This window comes from Lynx canadensis, chromosome D4 (assembly GCF_007474595.2).
Source record: "Lynx canadensis isolate LIC74 chromosome D4, mLynCan4.pri.v2, whole genome shotgun sequence".
Classification (NCBI taxonomy): Eukaryota; Metazoa; Chordata; class Mammalia; order Carnivora; family Felidae; genus Lynx; species Lynx canadensis.
Genome location: NC_044315.2, coordinates 57,153,134 through 57,174,275, shown reverse-complemented (window position 1 = coordinate 57,174,275; position 21,142 = coordinate 57,153,134). Strand labels below are relative to the sequence as shown.

The window sequence follows — 21,142 nt, the reverse complement described above, 5'->3', positions numbered from 1 at the left end:
TCACAAAAGGTAAGGTTGGCTCAAGGCCACAAGCTATTAGGAGCGCATGACTGCGTGACCTCATGCCCATGCTCTTTCTCCTACCCTTCCCCTCTTCTGACTTCATGGTCTTTACTATTACAAAACACATTTGTATATATTAATTTTAGCCTCACAACAGTAGCAGGGTGAGTCCTAGTATCTGCATTTTGTAAATGATGGTGGGGTTCAGAGACACTAAATGACTTGCCCAAAGTCATGTGGAGTTTAGCTCTTCTGACTACAGAATGTGTGTAGGAAAGCATGGCATAATTTGTTGAATGATGATCCAGATTATGGTGGGTAATCAATAAATAATTCATCAGATTAAATTACTGAAAATAAACAATGTCACTGCTTTGAGGTCCCTAGGTTCCTTTTTCTCCCTGTGACCTCCCCTCTGGGCTTCCCTCAGAGACCTCTTTTCCCAGGAACTCTATCACCTCCAACCAAGACTCACAAAGAGTAGCACCCACATGTCTTCAGGCAGGAGGCTTAAGAAGGAAGGGTCTTCTTTTATGATAGAGCTGAGTGGACCTAACAGTTTTTGTTCTTTCCCTTCCCACCTTAGGCCTTCCTGGAATGGGGAGGCCCTACTCAGACTTTTCCCTGCCCCACTTGGCCGACTGCATTTGTTCTGGAGTAGACCAACCAGTGAGTCCCTGCTCTCCTGTTTCACTGGCCTTTGCCCTGGCAGTTATCAAACTAATGCCTCCTCCTCTCTCCTCCCCTGGCACTGCCTCCTGCCTCTGGCTCCACCCCACAGCCCTGGACACAGTACACAGAGCCCAGAGTTTGGGCTCCAAGGGAAACAAAAGGAACTGCCTGGATCCCCATGGCTATTGCCAGCACCTTCATACCAGGGCTGAACCCCCAGAACCCTCATTATATCCCAGGGTAAGACTTCTGCTTGTTTCTGGAAATAGGCATATAGGGATATGGGAATTGTGCCACTTAGATCTTGGAGGTCAAGTAGACATACTGGTATTTGGGAGGCCCAGGGCTGGGATATTTATGGTGTTTGATGGAAAAGGAAAAGCAAGGCAATAGTGGTAGCTGGGCCTGCCACAAAACTCTGTTGTCTTCTCTATGGTAACAGGGTAACAGCAGAGGGGAAGGGTTGAAAACCTAGAGAACTGAGAAATGCCTGCTCCAAATAGGCACACAGCTGAATCCAGAAAAAAAAATCAGGGCTTCAGAGGTCTCTGTGTCTATCTCTGGGGGTGATGGAGCAGAGGGAGACTGGAGGTGCGTCAGGGGGGGTCCTGTGCTACAGGTACACCGGACACTGCCCACTACTTCGGTTCAGCATGGGCCAGACCTATGGGCAGATGACTGGTCAGCTACTTCGAGGAGTTCCTGGCCTGGCCTGGCCCCCTGCCCATCGCACACTTCTGCCTCCCATCCGGCCTCCACCATCTCCTGAGGTTCCCAGAGGAAGACCGCCTGTCAGGCGTGGACATGAAAGGCTCAGTTCCAGCATGATCCCAGGGTACACAGGTATGTATGTGTGGTCTGAATAGGTGTCCCTGTCCCAGAACATGTGCCCCAAACACTAATCGATATCCTCCTTGCCCCCTCCCACCCAGGTTTTGTACCCCAGGCACAGTTCCTCTTTGCCAAGAACTGTAGCCAGGTCTGGGCTGAGGCTCTGAATGATTTCACTCAGTGGTCTGGGGGACAAAGGAGTCAAGAACTGCCAAAGGAAGCCAAGGAAGAAAAAGACGTGGGGAAAGACCAAGAACCAAAGCCAGAGTCAGAGCTGGAGGCAGAGAAGGAGCTGGAGCCGGGGCAAGAGGCAGAACAAGTGAGACCAACAAGGCTGGAGAGAGTGCAGGGGGAGTTGGTAGTGTGACCAGGCCTAGGGGTGGCCATGAGTAGCATGACTCTGGGTACAGGGAGTATGGGCCTGACTGCCAGCTCCAGCTCCCAGGGAGCTTCTGGTAGAGCACAGGAGCTGAATTTGATGCCCTTATTTTTTCTCTATCAACTTCCCCTCACAAGGCTTCCCCCTATTCCATGGATGACAAAGATCCTCGCAAGTTCTTCATGCCAGGTGAGAGGAAGTGGGTAATGATCAAAAGCATGGGGAGGCTCCCAGGAGGTCCTGACTCAGTATCCCCATCCCCCTAGGCTTCACTGGTTATGTGCCCCGGGCCCGCTTCCTCTTCGGCTCCAGCTTTCCTGTGCTCACCAACCGGGCACTGCAGGAATTTGGACAGATGTATTCAAGGGGCAGATCCCAGAAGGATCCCAAACATCTCCCCCCACTTTCTAGGACCTACCCTCAGAACCTGGGCCTGTTACCTAACTATGGGGGCTATGTGCCAGGTGAGGATAGCCCCAGAGGGAAGCTTCGGGGACCAGAGTATTTGTACGTGTGTGGCACGGGTGGAGGTGGTTTGGGGGGTTGGAACTAATAGATATGGAGGGGGGGCTTGGATCACGTGGTTCAGCTTACCACTCCGCAGAAAAGGAAACGGAGGTAGCCCACAGTGGAAGGTGGGACAAGATTTTGGAGGGCTTAGGCACTGGCTGAGAAATAAATGGCTTTTCCATGTTACCAGCTACAAGTGACAGACTGTCTTGTCCATATAGGGTATAAGTTCCAGTTCGGTCGCACGTATGGGCATCTCACCCATGATGCACTGGGCCTCAGCACCCTCCAGAAGCAGCTCCTGGTATAGGTACCTGTACTTCAGGTTCTGTCTTCCCTTTCTTCCTATCCCAGCCATCCTTTTGCAAGGAAGAGAGGTGGGCCGCAGGGTGGGGGGAGGCACAAAGAAAAATGGTTTGGAGGCCGAGCACCTTTTTTATTAATAGGTGTAATAAATAAATAAATAAATACATAAACAGAAGTCTGGGCTCCTCCTCCCTCTTCTGACCACCAGGCACTGGCCACAGCCTATTTACATTTGGGGGCTTAGGGAGCTGGCCCCAATACTGTCACCCATCCTCCTCACCACCTGGCCTAGGGAACCCTGCAAATGGGCCTCTGGTCACCTCCCTCCATAGGGACATGCTTATCTGTACCTATGGAAGGGCCAGCCCAGATGGCCGGGGAAATCCTGGCAGCCCAGTGCTGCATCCCTTCCCTCCTTTCCGGGGTGGAGGTCTGGATGAGGTCACTGGGACAGTTAACAGGGAGTAATTAATACTGAGCACAGGGATGTATGGCCCCCAGCTCTTAGTCTGCTCTCTGTGGCCAAGCCAGAGGGCTTGGGAAGGGCTCTCAGGCTCTGAGTTGGGGGTTATGAGGGTCCCTGAGGCCACCAACATGCACAGGGCCTCAGTTTTGGCTGCTTCCAGGGGTTGGACTTGGAGTTGGGGTCAAGGTCACATAGGCCAGTGGCACCAGGCCGGTGTCGGGGCCGCGGCTGCAGCGCAGCCAGTCTCCTCCAGCTGGCCCCAGCACCCGGAGGATATCTCCCTTGTGGAAGCTCAGCTGTCCAGGGCCTGTGGCCAGATGATGGCACAGTGCCTTCACCTCGCTGGGGAAACAACAAATGGAGGTCAGAGAAACCCCATCCAAAGCCAAACCCAGCCCCCCAATCCTGTCTCCCAGGGCTTACCATGGAGGCTTGGAGGGCAGAGCTGGAGAGGGTGGCTCCTGCAGGCTCTCCCTGGGCTCTGGCTCCCGGCGGGCACCCACTGTCTGTGCCACTAGTTGGAACATGGACTTGTCCAGGCTCAGCCAGTCAGAGGGTAGCCTAGAAGAGAGCAGCTAGAGCTCTGGCTCTGTCTGTACCCTGGCTTAGAGAGGCTCCCCAAATCCCTCCGTCTACACTATGGGATGCCGCTCACCTGTTTGCGGGCCGGGTCTCACGCTGAGCCTTTCGGGAGCCAAAGAGGTGGCCCCACTTGATGCCCCCAGGTGAAGGTTCTGAGGCTCCTTCCTCATTTTCTGCTGAGGGGGCAGTGGACCCTTCCCTCTCCCGGCTGCGCCTCAGCTCAGCCAGCACAGAATCAGGTGGGCTCCCCATCCAGAAGGGCCAGCCCCTATCCCGGCCAAGGGTCTCCTCAGGGGCAGGGCAGGCCTCCGCCCCCTCGACTACTCCCTCTCGAGGGGGTGGCCCCCCACTTCCTGACCCTTTCTTTTTCTCACTGCTGCTACTGCTGCCACCACGGGGGAACCTAGAGCACTCAGCTGAGCCATCGATGTAGACCTGGGAACTCTGCATGAGCTGGTACCACCAGCCGGCCTGCCCGCCTCGGGCCCACCTGCCACGCCCTGGGCCCCCAGCTGCCTCTGCCACCTCTTCTGTCTCCTCTTCCTCTTCATCCTCTCCACCTTCTGAGGCACCCACACCCTTCACCCGCTCCCCATGGACTGCCCTGTCCGTGTCTCCAGGGCCCTCCTGGCCCCGAGCCCGGGCCAGCTGCAATGTTGAGTGGGCGGACAGCAGTAGGTCCTGGGACACCCGCAGCAGCTCCTTGTGCTGCCGCTGCTGCTGCCCACTTTGCAGCAGCCGGTGCTGGAACAGCAAGTCAAGGCTGAAGGGCAGCAGGGCCAGGGGCTGTAGCAGCAGCAGCAGCTCCTCAAAGAGGCTAGGGCACACAGTGTGTGCTGCACTCAGGAAGCCCCACGGCTGGTAGTGGGTCTGGATGATATCTAGGGGAGAAAGAGAGAGGCCTGAGCCACACAGAGAAGCACAGCCTGGCCTGGGGTGGGCCTTTGAGAAGCAGCCCTGGCAGAGCTACCGCATATGGCCACACAGGCTGCGTACTGTGCCCTCAGATGCACTCCAGTGGAAACGATGCCACCTCAAGTTGTGCAGGTCGCGACCTCCAAACCCTAAGTGGCAGCCCCAAGTTCAGAGTGGAGGTGTTGGGGTTCCTAGCCACCCTGACTTCCACACTGCCTGAGAATCCTGCTGACTCCAAGGCTCTAACACAAGTAGAAGCTGGGGGAAGTTTTGGGCAGAAGCCCCGGCTTTGAGGATGAAAGTTTGTGGGGTTCCCTCCCCACCTCTAGAATCTGTAAAGAGCTGTGCCTCCCTCTTTGAGCCTCTGAGGTCTGGCCTATATTGAGTTTGCAAGAGAGAACAGTGTTCTGGGCATTACCTTCGTGGTTATAGAGGTGGTTAAACCAGAACTCCAGGGACCGGATGCTGTAGGGAAATAGGTGAAGAGAGTTGAATCTTGTGTGGATATAGCCAGATGATAAGGTACAAAGGAGATGGACATCGCGTCAGACATAGAGCAGAGGTATAGGCTGAACACCCTCCTTCTATGGCTACCTGGTTCATTTCATGTAATCTAGTTCTGGAAAGTCAGCGGGGACGTTGGGAGGGGGTGAACATGTGATTCACAAGCCAATTTCTTCCCTCTAGAAAGGAGTTGGCTTGCATAGGACCCAAGAAGTCAGGGCAGCTACTGAGTGAGAGTACAGGGTACACATCCCCAAGGGGATGGCCTGGGCCCATACTTGAGAAAGAAAGATACTAGGATGTGGACCTCAAGATGGATTTACGGGCAGGCAGGATTTGGAAGTAGTGCTGGAATGGAGTGGATCAAAGTTTACAATATCCAAAGAACCAGATTAATTTCCAAATAAGCCAGATTATGGATTAAAAACCAGATTAAAAGCAAATGACCATGTTGGTGATCAGTGCCAGGGGGTTGTGGGTGTGGTGGGAAACCAGTGACCTACTGAGAGAGGCTATAGCTAGATGGGAGTGGCGGGGGAAGGAGGAAGGTGAGCCCTGGCCACAGATCCTGTGGATCCACCTGACTGTCTCAGTCTAGGGAGTTGGTTCCTCAGAAGTGGCGGAGCCTAGGGGAGAGGGCTGGTGGTTTGCAGCTCTTGTTGCCCCACACACTCACTTGAGCAGGCCAAGAATGAAGGCGTTGAAACGCATGGTGTGACTGGTGAGCTCTGGGAATTGGCTGACTTTGTTGTAGAGGCCATGCAGGACCTTGGTAGATGGGCCTGAGAGGAAGCCAGAGTTAGCAGTCACATGTCCAGTCTCTGGAACCTTAATCTCAGCCTGGAGTCCCCATCTTGCCACCCAGCACTTACCCAGCTGTGTGGAAGCCTCAACCACACTCCACGGCATGTTCTTACGTTGCCCAATGATGACATCTAGCACAAAGGCCTTGAGCCCATCCTCCAGCACAGCCTGGACCGCAGGGCACAAGTACTTCAGAACCAGGTGGCCCACATTGGGGCTCACAGAACTATTCCCCAGCTTTGCCTGTGGATGCAGTAGACAAGTACAGAGAATCATTTGAGGCCTGACCTTGGTCCTTTCTGACTCTCTTAGGCCTGAGCATGCTCCTCTTGAGATCCCCATCCCGAAGCTCCCAACTCTGGGTTCTTGGTGCAAGAGAGCAGGAGGAAGTGGTCGCACAGAATGGGTGAGGGTCAGCCGGGTAGAGCTCAGCTCTTCAGTTTCTTGCCTACCTTCACCCCAGGATCCCGGCTTGTGCCAAAATGGGCCACAATGAGGTCCACAGCAGTGTTAACTGCTTTCACCAGCCCTGCAAGTAAGAATTTGATGTGTGACAGGTTCCTAAGCAAGTCCCTGGGCAACGTGGCTGAAACGGAGCCCTCTGTGGAGAGAGGGAGGGGCTTCCACTCTTTCTCTGTCTCTGCACACGGATCTCAGTCTCACCGAGGACCAGTCCCTGGCCCCTTCTTGTTTTTGCCCAGTTCTCAAGCCCTGCACTGCTTTCACCACCAGTGGATCCATCTCACCAAATGCATCTTCAAGACCTTCTTACTCCATATCCTAGATCAATCTAACTATTCATCTTCTCTGCTATGAGAAACCAGGCTAGTGGCTGCTGGAGAAAGTCCGGGGCCACTCATAACAGTGATCGACAAGGGCACTTCTTGGATGTGCATCTCGTGGTACGCTCTGCTATCCTTTCACATTGCCAAATCTTTACCCCTCTTCGCAAGCCCTTGATTCTACTTCATCTAGAGAACAGAGGCGACTGGTCATGAATTCCACATCCCTGTCCATCCAAAAGACCTAACTACATTCTACCTAACCTCCCCCAGGGCCCACTCACTCTCCATCTTGTTCAAGGTTCTTCCTTCTTCCTAGGTTTGAATCTCCCACTCTTCCTCTGCAAGGGACCTTAGCTTCATCTTTATTCCTTCTCACAGGCTCCTTCCCTTCAGCCCACAATGATGTTCAGTTCTTTTTGCATCATCTCATTGAAGCAGCTCTCTTAGTCCAGTGGTCCCTTATTTGCTAAATAGCTTAGTAGATGTCACCATTATGCTTACCGAAGCTGTTAGTCCCTGTAGTACTTGAACTGTCCCCAAGAGCACATGGCCATTTATTTATGGCAAAGTCTCCCTCACTATACGTAGCTCTCCAAGGCAAGAGACTGAAGCCCGATTCTTAAGCATCTGATAAATGACCCTTGCGTGCTCATGCACACACACCATACACAATACAGACTTCTACCTCTTGCCCCAATTCCTGTGCTAATTCTTTCCTAGCATGTGGAGTTCTAAAATAGGGAAATAATCTGGAAGACTAGACAGTAGGGCAATGGGCACAAATAGGCACTGACAACAGAATTCCTGGCCTGAGCTGGGGGTAATATTCACCTTTTTTCTGAAGTAGGTCAATGGAAATGGCCTCTGAGTTGCCATCTGGGGACAGACAAAACTCAGCTGGAGGCTTCTCAGTCAAGGAAAAGGGATCTTGGAAGTCAGGGCAGGTCAGTGGTAATGGCTTTACTACTTGACCTGCAAAGAAGAGAAAAATCAGTCTCAAGCAACTCTCCTAAGAGTTGCAGCTGGGTTCTGTGTTCCTTTGGGGACTGACCCCTTCTCCAGCCCTGCCAAGCTGTGGTAGAGCCTGCTCTGGGTATACTGGGGACCTGGGCCACACACCATTCATCCGGCAGTTCAGATGGCCAGCAGCACTGAAGGAGCCAGGGAATTCAAAGATGGGGTTCCTTCGGGCCAGTCGAGCTTCCTGCGGCCTTCGGTCTAGGCTCCCTGACAATCCAGGTGGCCCTAGTGGGTTCTTCCTCCTGTATTCCCGCCACTTGAGTGCTTGAGGGGACAGGTGGTTGGCTGAAAGCAGAACAGATTAGCAGAAGAGACAGACAAGAGTTAGCAGGAGATAGCACTTCATATCCACCCAGTGGGCCCATATAAAATATGAGGGCTGGGTGTGTGTATGGATATTATCCATAGATAATATGGGGAAGGACCCCATATTAACCCCCCCCCCCATTATTTAACCCCTGACCCCAGGCTGGAGTATAAGAAACCATTCAAAGGGGAGGTAAAGATGCTTGGGGTGGGGGGTAAAGCTCATACCATTATTGGGCCTGGAGGCCATGCTGCCCTCACCACCTCCCCGGGCTAGACTTTCTGCTCGACTGAGGCTAGATCTCCAGGAGCCCAGAGGAGGCAAACTTCCTGTTCCATGGAGACGGTACTCAGCCAAGGTCAGTATCTTCTGATCCTCCTTCTGTGGCTGCTGCGAGATGGCAGGCCGGGCAACAGGAGGACAGGAGTGGCTCCATGGGGGTGAGCTTTCTGTGGCTGTGGCCTGCTCTGGAGGAGGGGAGCACGAGGTGGAAGCAGAAGAATCGGTGCTGGGCCCAAAGGGGCCAGCACTGCGGATGGGGGAGTAGCTACCCAGGGGTGACGGCCGTGAGGTTTCTAGCTCAGGACCAGCTTTCCTGGCACCTCTGTTGGTGGGTGCCTGTGACTCCCCTGAGGGAGCTAAGGCTGGAACTTGAGCAGTGGGGGCAGCCAGTGGGGCAGGCTGCTGTGCACGGCCACAACCAGAGAAGCTGTAGAGCTGGGAAAGGCTGTGGAGGGCTCGGGCCTTGGCCAACTGCTTGGGGAAGTGGTGCTGGAACACGAAGGGCTGGATGGGCAGCGTGGTAGGCCTCTGCTCCTTGCTGTAGCGAAGGACTGGTCGGCTCTCAGCACCACCTCCTGTGGCAACAGTGATGGAGGAGGAATCAGACAGATATGCCCTGAGACCCCCATGAGAGGAAGCAAAGAAGCAGACAGATGATGCTCACTGGGGAGAGGGGAAGAGACAGGCAGGACCTGAATTGTAGGAATTGAATGGGGTAGGGGTAATCCAAGTTTGGGAATTTGACAATGCCCCTCCCATCTTTTGTAAAACTTTCCCTATTGTCTTTATGATAACTGAACTCTCTTGTACTCTTGGCTATTCACCCCTTCTTCATTTTCTTAACTTCAAGGGTGGATATATCTTAAGGCTCCATTCTTTGATCTCCCTTTACACATTCTCCCCTGCATTGTTCAAGTTCAGACATTCATACACATGACTCCTGAACCTTCAGCTTTAGCCCCAACCTTCCCCTTGATCTCTGGATCATTCTGCTTTAGGATTCTGCTTTCACGTATTTTTTATTTTATTTTATTTGAGAGAGAGAGAGAGAGAGAGAGAGAGAGAGAGAGAAGCAGAGGGAGAGACAGAATCTTAAGCAGGCTCCACTCTCAGCACTAAGCTGAAATCAAGAGTTGGATGCTCAACCAACTGAGCCACCTAGGTGCCCCAAAGATTCTGCTTTCACTTAATAATTGCTATTTTAAAACAGTTCATCTATCGCCTTTCTCCTGATGACTTTCATTTCAGTCAATGGCAGAAACACCATTTCCTTTGTTTCGGAAGCCTAAAGAGTTGGAGTCAGAGTCACATGATCTTCAGGGTAAGATACTATTTACTTCAAGCTTTTGCTCATCATCACCTTTCTCCGCTAAAGCTGACTCATTTCATTCTTAAGCAAATCTAACCATAATATTTCCTTATTTGCAGCTGGGATCAGACTCCTGTCACCCCTATCCACCCCATTCCCACTTTTTTCATAATCCTGGCATTGGAGCCTCACGGTCTTTATTTGCTCCCTCTACACAGAACGGTGGTCTCCAAGACTGATCCTCTCCTGTTCTTTCAGCCAATCTTCACGTCAGCGTCTCTCAAGACATAGGGCTCCGAACTAAACACAGAACTCCAGGATACTGTATATAGCCTGATGGTCTTTGTGTGTGTGTGAGCTATGCTTCTAATAAAACACTGCGTATACTGTAAACATCTGGATGAACACAAGGTGGCGCTACAAGCACCTACAAAGCCTAAACCCCTGGGTGTGGCTCGCTAGCACAACTCTGGCCGCACAAGTCTGTGAGATAGGAATTAATATCCTTACCTGACAGATCAGGGTATTGGAAATTTAGAGATTAAGTCATTTGCCCAAGGTCATACAACTAGGAAGTGGCAGAGGTAGAACTCTGCCTAAGCCAGAGTCTGATTTAGGGGCTAACGTTCTCTTTATCACATTGCACTACACATGAAATGGTAGCCCTCATCTTTTCCCATTTATTTATTACTTCAGTGAGTCTTAAGGGGACAGTGATCACAACCCCATGGTGGGGGGGGGGGGTTAGAATCATTCCTAAGGGACGTGTTCAAAATGTACCCTCTAGTAGTCATCCCCAATCTGTGCTAAGAGCAACCTTTGTCGTTCTCCCTTTGCTTACTGTGCTCCAGCCACACTTCCTGCTGTCCTTAAACATGCCTAGTTCATTAACATCTCAGGGTCTTTTGCACTTGCTGTTCTGCCCCAAATCTTCTCATCATTCAGGCATCAGCTCAAACATCACTTTCTCAGTGGCGACCACCCCAGTCACAAGTCACACTCTATCTCATTATCCTGTTTTATTTTCTTTTTAACATTTAATCACTATCAGAAAGTAATCTCATTTGTTTATTGTCTATTACTCCTCATGAGGGCTCCAAAAAAGCAGGATTTCTGAATTGTTCATTGATGTATCCCCAGTGCCTAGAATAGAGCCAGGTATGTAGTAGGTACTGAATGAATATTTGTTAAATGAATGAACCCCCACTGTCTCCCTTGGTTCAGTCTAGTCTCACTGCATCCAGATCTTCTTACATAAATCAGACTGCTTCCTAAAATACCAATTTTATCCCATGGCCCTACTGCCCACAGAATAAAGTCTAATCTTCTCAAACAGGTGTCCATACCTGCCACCAATTAGGCTGCTCTCCCCTCAAACTTCCACACCTGCCATTCTCATTGACACCACTCTCCCCACTCTGTCCCCAACTTTAAGCACACAGCTTTCCCTCCTGGGAATGCCTCCCTCCTTTCCATTTATTTAAATATCAAATTTCAAGGCTGAATGGACCCTGGCTATCAGATTAGGTATTCCCAACCCCAGCTTTATTATACCCCCTATATGAAGTATGTTTGTATTAGACTGTTTATTTCTACTCTTTAAAAATCCTCCCTAAGTCCCCAGGATAGGGTTTGAGGCAGGGAAGTAAGCTCAGAGAAGAAGGAGGAGCCTAACCTGGGGAGTGGGTCTCAGTTATGTCCCCAGGGAAAACAGACTAAGGCTTCACATTTTTCTACGTGACAGCTCTTAAGAAAACTGGAGTCAGAGACCACGTTCATCCAAGTCTGCTGTTCTATAGGTGACATAGTCCCAGTCCCTCAGTTCCTTCTTAAAATGAAGCACCTAGAACTTCCAGGTGAGCACTAACTGGTGCAGGGAGTAGAGGACTATCAGCTTCTCCCTTCTGGAGTCTATCAATGAATCCAGTCATTTTAACTTTTGGAAGGAAGCCCTTCCAAACTGCTGACTCATTCTGAGTTTGCTACCAGTTAAATATCCCAAATCAACGGAAGTACATACAGCTCACCTGTCAAACTTCACATTGTTCCCTGCTTTTTTAATTTTGTTCTTTCCAGACTTGGTAAGATCTTTTTGAATCCTGACTCTGCTGCTCAGGATCTCAAAGAGATCTCTGCTTCTTTTGTCATTCATGAATTCTTTTGAAGTCACTCATAGCAAAGAATCGAGAGAAGAGACCTGTGGTAAGTCACTGGAGACTTATGGAACAGAAAAGCATCTCTACATGAAAAGTCTTACCTGATAACAAAACAAACAACACTTTTAATGCATCTCTGACCAGGATTGGTCTTGCCCTAAGAATGCCAGCCACAACATCCCCTGTGCCTAGAGACACCTGCCAGACAGTACAGTCTAAGAAGGGAGTAGGTTCCAAGGGACTCTGGCCAATCTCTGTTTCTGACCCCCCTCTTCCCTAGAGACCTCCCTTTCCATCCCCACCCCAAGAACAGCTCCTCTGTGTATGTTTAGGAGTGTGAAGTCTTCTGATGGGCTGTGATCTCCCTAACAGCAGAGATAAAACCATTTATGTTTTTTTAACCCATTTCCTTTGAGAAGCCAAGGGAGGACCCCAACCTGAGGCCACAGCACAGCACATTCCCCTTTATCTCCCTTTCCCCTGCTTTATCTCCTCTTTCTTTCCAAACCCTCTGAGATCTGGCTTCCACCCTCACTGCTCCCAAATGTTGCTTTCTGGATTCTTCAGCCTTAATGTTAGCAATTTCACTTCAAATTTTGTTGAACTCTTTTTGAAATTTTCTCCTCATTTAGTGCATGTACCTTCACTGTCCCCTGGTTTTCCTCTAATATCCTAATTCTTCTCAGTCTCCTTGGGATGTTGCTCTGCTCACCCTTAAATCATTGTATCCTCAGGGCTCTCTGTCCTTGTTCCTTTTATAACTCCACACATTCTCCCTGGATGCTCTCATCCACTCAAAGCTTCAACTACCTCTTTTTTTAAAAGTTATTTTTTAAAATTTAATTTAATTTTATATATTTTTAATTTTTTCTTTAAATCCAAGTTAGTTAACATATAGTGTAATAATGGTTTCAGGAACATAATTTAGTGATTCATCACTTCCATGTGACACCCAGTGCTCATCCCAACAAGTGCCCTCTTAATGCCCGACACACATTTAACTCATTCCCCTACCCATCTCCCCTCCAGCAACCCTCAGTTTGTTTTCTGTATTTAAGAGTCTCTTATGGTTTGCCTTCTCTCTGTTTTTATCTTAATTTTCCTTTCTTCCCCTTTGTTCATCTGTTTTGTTTCTTAAATTCCACATATGCAACTACCTCTTTTATTCTTTTTTTTTTTTTTTTAAATTTTTTTTCAACGTTTATTTATTTTTGGGACAGAGAGAGACAGAGCATGAACGGGGGAGGGGCAGAGAGAGAGGGAGACACAGAATCGGAAACAGGCTCCAGGCTCTGAGCCATCAGCCCAGAGCCTGACGTGGGGCTCGAACTCACGGACCGCGAGATCGTGACCTGGCTGAAGTCGGACGCTTAACCGACTGCGCCACCCAGGCGCCCCACTACCTCTTTTATTCTGACGGCTCTGATCATAGCCATCCCCTGACTCCCAGGATATCCTTTCCAATCTACCTTCCACCCAAACAACCAGTGATCTTTCTAAAACGCAAATGAAAACATGCTACTAAGCTGTTAAAAACAAACAAAATGCCACTTCCCTGATTAAATCCTTCAAAAGTTCCATCCACACCCCACCATGGCTATACCAAATTATTTGCAGTTTCTGGAAAGCATCAAGTTATTTTGCACCTTTGTAGTTTTATACAGACTACTGTATGAATCTAGAATGTTCTTTCAAGTCTCCACAAAGCCTATTCCTAATCGTCCTTCTAGACTGGTTTTAAATATAAATTATGTTAGCAGTCCTTTTCTGACATGTTAGTCTGGATAGCCCTCTCATAGACCAGTACCATATACTGTCATCTCTGTGTTTTAATTATGTTTCCTTTTCTGTTTTCATCCTTAGTCCGTATTCTTTGAGGGCAGAGACTGTCCCTCATATCTATCACCAGCATTTAACACAGAGCCTTTATAAAATATTTAAATGTAATAAAATAAATAGGAAAAGAGAGGACCCAGGAGGCTTTAAAGGTCTAGCGACTGGTTTCAGACTCTTTGATGAGTGGCAACAATCACTGATCAAAGAATGGACTTCACTGACACCCAGTATGGTCTGCCTATTGGACATATCCCTTAAGCACTGTAAATTCCTAAATGTCCAAAACTAAACTCGTGCCTTATCCCTTTTCCTATAAATCTACTTTAGTGTTTGAGGTCTCTATCCACGTACCCTCATCTTTCCAGTCATCCAGGCTTACAATCACAATCTTCTGTGTTACTTCCTTTCCCAATATATCAATTTCTAAATCCTGACTTTATCTCCTCAGTGTATTTGTTTATCCTCTATCCCTCCTTCCCCCGGTGACAACTGTAGGACATGACCTGGACTGGAAAGATTAATCTAGGCTGAGGAACCTTTAGTGGTTATGGATGGGGTGGTTGCCAGGGCCCTATCACTGAGGAAGCCATGCATATATCTTCATATTCTCCAGCTAGGTTCCTTACCGTCAGCTCTAGCTCTTGCATCCTTCTGTGTATGGCTGTTGGCTGGGCTCCCTGGGAGAGCAGGCCCTGGATCCATCAGCTGGGCCAGGGGGCCTTGCCCAGCAGCTCTGAGGCCAGTAGGTGGCATCTCATTGGACTGGGGGCCCTGACAGACCTGGGTGGACCAGGGGTCTGGGCCAACTAGGTCCATGCCTGGCCCCGAAGGCATGGGTGGTAGGCTATGGCTACAGCGAACGCCCTCATCCAGTGGGCCCACCCTATCTTGTTGGGCTTCTTGGATGGGTGAGAACTCCTGGGAGGAGTCTCCGATGCTCAGTCGAAGTGGCGGAGAGCCAGAACCTGCAGCTTTCTTCCGGCCTTTGGCGAGCTCGGCGAAGGAGGTGACCCGCCTAGGCGGGGAGCCAGGCCCAGCGAGGGCTGTAGGACCCTCACTCAGGCGCACTGGGCAACTCAACATGCGTTCCAGTGAGCCCAGGCGGACAGGAGGGCTGCGCGCCAGGGTGCGATCACAGCTTCGAGAGCGCTGGCGTCCAGTGCTAAGGTTGGGGGGTGAAGTGTTAGTGTACACTTGCCCCTCGATCACAGCGGGGCCCACAGGAGCTGCTGCTTCCACTGAGGAACCCACTGCTTCTTGCTCCTCTGGCTGGACTTCTGGCCTCTGGAATAGGTAATACTCAGAGGGCTGGCTGGGGCCAGGGTCTGGACCAGGGCCTGGTGCCGGGCTTATCTTGGTGTGTTCCTCAGAGCAGCTGGTGATGGAAGAGCCAGCTGGGCTTGGGGATGATTGGGAGGACAGGTCACAGGTGACAAGTTTATAGTAATTCTGTGTGGCCACAACAAGACGGGCCTGGCTCTGGAAGCAGGCTGTGAGGTCAGCCACAGCTGGGCAGGGCTCACAGTGTGGGCGGTAGGAGTTGCAGTTGGCATCGAGCTCAGGAGACGAGGCATGAGGACAGCCATAGCTCCCCTCCCTTCCCCCACTGTCGGGGTGGTGGGACTCACAAGACATCTTAGACTCAGCTGGGGAGGGCTGCAGGTCCAGGTAGAAGGCGCCAGGGTCTGAGTGGCTGCAGAAGGAAGAGTTGCTGCAAGACTGTGGGGCGGAGTTGAGATTGGCACGGGAGTTGCCATGCATCTTGTTGTAGAGGGTGCTGAAGGTGACCAGCACACCGTCTGAGCTGTTGCAGGAGGAGTCACTCACATAGCCCATGGACTGGTCAGCCGCCTCAGACTGACTGGATGTGCTACTGCAGCGGCAGTGCTGAGGTCCTGAGCCTGAGCATCTTGGGTTCCTTGGGGATTCATCTGAACTGAGTTTCCATTCGTGATCAAAGGAAAAGCCAGAGGTATCACTGGCTCCACCCCCACTGCCACTCCCACCAGGCCCCCCACACTCATCCAGTTCCATGGTCTCCGCTTCCAGTTCTGGCCGGCAGCAGTGGCTGGTGCTGCACTGCTGGGTATCCAAGGTGGCCACTGGCTCCTGCTCCTGCCCTTCCACTACTCCAGCCCGACTACGTGTTGCCCCCCATGGCCTGCTCACTCTAGGGCCAGGTGGTGGCAGCTGGAAAGGGGACAGATGTAAGGTGGGCTGACCAGCCCCATGCAGGTGGAAGGACTGCTGGGTGGCACTATCACCAGTGCTGTCATCATATAGGTCACCAAGTCCTGGCTCAGCCACACCTTCCTGTAGCAGGAAGGGATTGTGTCGTTTAGGGGCCCCGGGGCCTCTTCCATCCCGCACCCTACTCTTCGTGCTGTCTGCAGACCGCGCAGATCCCCCCGGAGCAGAGTGCAGACTGTTGTATAGCAGCGAGTCAGCTTGTCCTAGGTCTTGATCAGGCTGGGTGATGCCCAGCTCAGGTGGGCAGAAGGGATTGGATCTTGTGCTCCCACTACCCCCACCTGCCCCTCCACAGCACTGTCTGTCTGGGACTTGACAGTGCACCAGGGGGATGTGGTGGACGATGAGGGTCTCTCCAGTCAGCTTTGGGGGACTATCCATTCTGGAAATTTCGAACAAGGGCATCAACAGCACCAGACACTGCCCCCGGAGCCCAGTGGGGCAGAACACATTTCATCAGGAGAGCTTGGCACCTGGAGAGAGAGGGAAAGAAAGGGAACCTAATGTCACCTCCCTGGAAGTCAGGGACATGCCCTTCCCATAGCATTTTCAGGTGGAGAAGAGCCCAAGAGGAGAAAAGATTCAGAGTCAAGATGGAGCTTGATAACACAGCCCAACAGGGCAGGGGTACCCCACCACACTCTGGACTGCACAGGCCCAGCTCTTGAGCACCCCCTTCATTTTAAGTTGGCCATGCATCCACTTGTGACCAAAGGCAGAGCCCCTTTTAATGCCACATACGAAAATCTTGGGGTTCTCAAGGGCAACACTTTCTCATTTTCTTTCAAGGATGTGTTCTTAGCAGTAAATGATGACTAGTCCTGAGTACAGAAAAGTATGAGTAGTGACATAACTAAGAAAAATCATCTAGGATGACTGAAAGGGTGCTCAGCACTAAGGGGGATACAGAGATGACTTAGTCACAGTTACAGCTTGCAAGCTTTCAGATAAGGGGAAAATCATGAATACTATATTATGTACTCACAGCAGTAAACTATAATTTTGCAAGAAAACTATTTTTAAATATTCTCTATCATTTGCCCCCCTATGTCATCTCATTTTCTCTTCCTCTGAGCCCCAAAATGCTTATCCCTCTCTCATGGCTGTGGGCTAAGGATCCTTGCTCTCCTTACTACTGTTCTGGAGCTTCTTCTTCTTCTTTTTAAAGATTTTGTTTTTAAGTAATCTCTATACCCAACGTGGGGCCTGAACTCACATCCCCAACATCAAGAGCCACATGCTCCACAAACTGAGCCAGCTAGGTGCCCCTATCCTGCAGCTTCTTGAATACAGAGACCAAATTGGGCATCAAAGTGACTGAAAGTATGCTAATCTCTTCCTTCTCAATGCAGGGCGGGTGTCTATTTCTATCTCTTTTGTATCACTCAGGCACAACATCACATAAGACCTAGCAAACATGACAGCCATAATACATTCTTGTCCAGCTCAGGGTACAGATCTTCTGAAGTGCCCAAATTCTATCCAGTTTCAGCTCAGAACTTTCACTGTGGGGGTCTCCTAGAAAGTCTTCTCTTCCCAGTTTTTCCTCTGATAGGCTAAGGTAAAGTTCTCTCTTGTTCAAAGTCTCCTGGCCCCAAGGACACAGAGCCCACTCTGAGCTTCTCTGGTCTGTTGGCTGGACTGTGGCAGAATGGCTTCCTCAAATTCTAGTCTTCTGTGCTATCAAGTTCAATCCTAACAGTCCTCACTTGCTCAGATGCCTCATATCTAATTTCATTCATTTCTCTTCCTTCCCTTTTTATTCTTGTCATTTTCCTTCCACCCACTATGAGTATAAATCCCCCACAACCTAAGTTCTCCATCATTTAGCTGAATGCTTTATACCATCAATTTTTAAAATTTTAACTCATTTAGATTATAGGATCACAGCCCTTCATGTGGAGTACAGAAAAGATCTAGGCAAGTCACATATACTCAAGGACATGAAAAGGCAATAATAAATGAAAAAATTCAAGTGGCTGATAAATACATTTGTGAGGGATACAGTTTTAAAATATCATTATTTACAAATTAAATTACATCAAAATTAAAAAGTATTTACCCTCTTTTTCCCCCTTTCCTTTCAGAGAGGAAGACTTTGTTGGACTTCCAATCCTTTGTGAGTTGACTGGGGGTAATAGATATGGGGGTAGTAGATACGGAGAAAGGTGGAAACTAGACAGACTAAACTGAGCTACAAGGTTTGAGTTATAGAAAACAGGGGAATAAATATTTTTTACCTTGGATTAGGTGATGGTTTCTTCGCTATGACACCAAAAGCACAAGTGAAAAGTGAGAAAATAGATAAGGTGGATGGACGTCATAAGAATTAAAAACCTTCACGCGTCAAAGGATACCATCAAGAAAAGACAACCCACAAAATGCGAGAAAATATTTACAAAGAGACTTCTGATCAAAATATATGAAGAACTCTTACAACCCCACATTAAAAAGACATATAACCCAATTAAAAACTGGGCAAAGACTTGCCTAGACATTTCTCCAAAGAAAACACACAAATGGTCAATAAACACATGAAAAGATGCTCAACATCATTAGTCATTAGATAAATGAAAACCACATTGAGATACCACTTCATCCCCAGCATGATTCCTAAGATAAAAGACAGACAATAATAAATGTGTGAAAATGTGGAGAAATTGGAACTCTCAAACTTTGCTGGAGGCATTGTAAAATGGTGCTACTTTGGAAAAATAGTCTGACAGTGCCTTAAAATGTTAAACATAGAGTTACCATATGACCCAGCAATTCTACTCCTAGGTATATACTCAAGAGAAATGAAAACACATGTTCACACAAAAGTGTGTATATGAGGGGCACCTGGCTGACTCGGTAAAGCATGTGAGTCCTGATCTCAGGGTTGTGAGTTCAAGCCCCGATTGGGTAAAGAGCTTACTCTATCTATCTATCTATCTATCTATCTATTCATTTATATTTTATTTTTTAATGTTTATTTATTTTGGAGAGAGAGAGCACAAGCAGGGGAGGGGCACAGAGAGAGGGAGACTGAGGATCCAAAGTGGGCTCTGCACTGGCAGCAGTGAGCCCCAATGCAGGGCTCAAACTCATGAACTGTGAGACCATGACCTGAGCCAAAGTCAGATGCTCAACCCTCTGAGCCACCCAGGCATCCCTATTTATTTATTTTTTTAATTTGGTTTTTCTTTTTACTCTTCTTCTAAGATTCTATTTTTAAGTAATCTCTTCACCCAGTGTGGGGCTTGAACCTATAACTCTGAGATCAAGTGTTGCATGCTCCACTGACTGAGCCAGCCAGGCACCCCAGTGTAGTGCTTACTTTAAAAATAAATAAATAGGGGCACCTAGGTGGCTTAGTGGGTTAAGCATTCAACTCTTGATTTTGGCTCAAGTCATGATCTCATGGTTAATGAGACTGAGCCTTGCATCAGGCTTTGCGCTGACAGTGCAGAGCCTGTTTGGGATTCTCTCTCTCCCTCTCTCTCTCTCTGCCCCTCCCCTGCTCAGTCGCTTACTCTCTCTCCAAAATAAGTAAATAAACATTAAAATGAATAAATAAATATATAGATAAAGCTGCACCAAAAAAACGATGTTAAAAAAATAATGTGATATATACATACAATGGAATACTATTTAGCAATAAAAGGAATGAAGTGGTGATCCATGCTACAACATGAATGAACTTCAAAAAGTAAAAGAAGCCAGTCATAAAAAGCTTTTTTGTATGATGTAGGATTCCATTTACATGAAATTTCCAGAACAGACAAACCCACAGAGCAGAAAATAGATTAGTGGTTTCCAGGGACTGGGGGACTGGGGAATGGGGAGTGACTGCTAACAGGTATGGAGGTTCTTTCTGGGGTAATGAAAATGTTCTGAGATCAGACAGTGGTGATAATTATGAAAGCCTGCGAGTAAAATCAAAACTACAGAACTTTATGGTATGTGAATTATACCTTAACAAAGCTGTTATTTAAAACCTTTTTTAAAAATACACACACACACAAAAGGTTAGGAGTTATGAGGTCAGGAGGGGTGAGGAAGGGAACCAGTGTTGAGCAGTGGAGGGAATGGGACATTTGCAGAAACAAGTTGAGAACAAGAAAAGAGAAAGAGAGCTGCCTTAAAGTATGGGATTTTATAGAGAGAAATAAAGAGGATTTTTAGGAAGTTTAGCTATGAGGTACATGAGATAATTTCTCTTTGCTCCTTCATATCTCTTCCTTCACCAAGAAAACTTGGGTTCAAATATATATGCCACAAGGATAACAGAAAGTTGGAAACAACCTAAAATTCCAATAATAATCAATCAACAAAAAAGAAAAGAGCAGGGGTACCTGGGTTGCTCAGTCAGTTAAGTGTCCAACACTTTTTTTTTCTTAATTTTTTAATGTTTATTTATTTTTGAGGGGGGTGGTGCATATATAGAGGGAGAGACAGAATCGGAAGCAGGCTCCAGGCTCCGAGTTGTCAGCACGGAGCCAGATGCAGGGCTTTAACTCACAGGCCCAGAGATCATGGCCTAAACCAAAGTCGGACACCCAATTGACTAAGCCACTCAGGCACCCCAAGTGTCGCTTGATTTTGGCTCAGGTTTCTCTCAGTTGGTCAGATCAAGCCCTGTGTTGGGCTCTGCACTGACAGTGTGCAGTCTGCTTGGGATTTTCTCTCTCCTCTCTCTCTGCCCCTTCCCCGTTCATATGCTCGCACTCTCTCTCTCAAAGATAAACTTAAAAATTTATTTATTTATTTGTTTGTTTGTTTTTAAAGAATTTTAAAAATGATTTTATTTATTTTATTTTTTTGAGAGAGAGGGAGATGCACAGAGAGAAGAAGAGAGAGAATCCTAAGCAGGCTCCACGCTGTTAGCACAGAGCCCAACACAGGGCTCAAACTCACCAACTATGAGATCATGACCTGAGTTGAGATCAAGAATCGAATGCTTAACCGACTGAGTGACCCAGGCACCCCTGGAAAAAAAAATTTTTTTAATAAAAAAGTAAGAGCAGAGTAACAACATTAAAATATGTCAATGTGACCACTGACTTGGGAAAACATTCACAAAATATTAGGTGAAAACTGCAAACTGCAAACAGTACGGTATGACACCATTTTTAAAAATAAATATATGTCTATATGTGTCTTAGTCTGTTGAAGCTGCTATGACAAAATATCTGAGACTATGTGGCTCATAAACAGCAGAAATTTATTTCTCATAGTTCTGG

General features: G+C 48.6%; 2 protein-coding genes across 9 annotated transcripts in view; one reads left to right on the top strand and one right to left on the bottom strand.

Moving 5' to 3' along the window:
• The first annotated feature begins 773 nt into the window (after positions 1-773).
• Positions 774-10,076, top strand: FAM166B (family with sequence similarity 166 member B). Of its 5 annotated transcripts, XM_030293552.1 has the most exons (8): positions 775-915; positions 1,295-1,518; positions 1,608-1,825; positions 2,023-2,074; positions 2,297-2,349; positions 2,617-2,705; positions 9,615-9,687; positions 9,894-9,975. In XM_030293552.1, exons 1-8 carry the CDS (start codon positions 854-856, stop codon positions 9,912-9,914), a joined length of 792 nt encoding a protein of 263 aa, XP_030149412.1. In that variant the 5' UTR covers positions 775-853; the 3' UTR covers positions 9,915-9,975. The 5 variants fall into 5 exon arrangements, with proteins under 5 accessions (XP_030149409.1, XP_030149412.1, XP_030149413.1 ...); XM_030293549.2 differs by lacking the exon at positions 9,894-9,975 and having other exon boundaries at positions 774-915; positions 9,615-9,856; XM_030293553.2 differs by lacking the exon at positions 9,615-9,687 and having other exon boundaries at positions 9,894-10,076.
• The window catches only part of RUSC2 (RUN and SH3 domain containing 2), a 66,792-nt gene continuing 48,460 nt past the window's right edge, over positions 2,811-21,142 (bottom strand). For 3 of the 4 annotated variants that reach the window (XM_030293546.1, XM_030293547.1, XM_030293545.1), the window contains exons 2-12: positions 14,294-16,390; positions 8,312-8,941; positions 7,877-8,062; positions 7,589-7,729; positions 6,425-6,501; positions 6,041-6,215; positions 5,845-5,950; positions 5,083-5,129; positions 3,823-4,630; positions 3,591-3,728; positions 2,811-3,509 (exon numbers count right to left, since the gene is read on the bottom strand). In XM_030293546.1, the coding sequence (XP_030149406.1) occupies positions 3,308-3,509; positions 3,591-3,728; positions 3,823-4,630; positions 5,083-5,129; positions 5,845-5,950; positions 6,041-6,215; positions 6,425-6,501; positions 7,589-7,729; positions 7,877-8,062; positions 8,312-8,941; positions 14,294-16,322 (4,539 nt within the window). In that variant the 5' untranslated portion in view covers positions 16,323-16,390 and the 3' untranslated portion in view covers positions 2,811-3,307. The remainder of the gene's footprint in view (positions 3,510-3,590; positions 3,729-3,822; positions 4,631-5,082; positions 5,130-5,844; positions 5,951-6,040; positions 6,216-6,424; positions 6,502-7,588; positions 7,730-7,876; positions 8,063-8,311; positions 8,942-14,293; positions 16,391-21,142) is intronic. The other variant, XM_030293548.1, reaches the window with a different exon arrangement.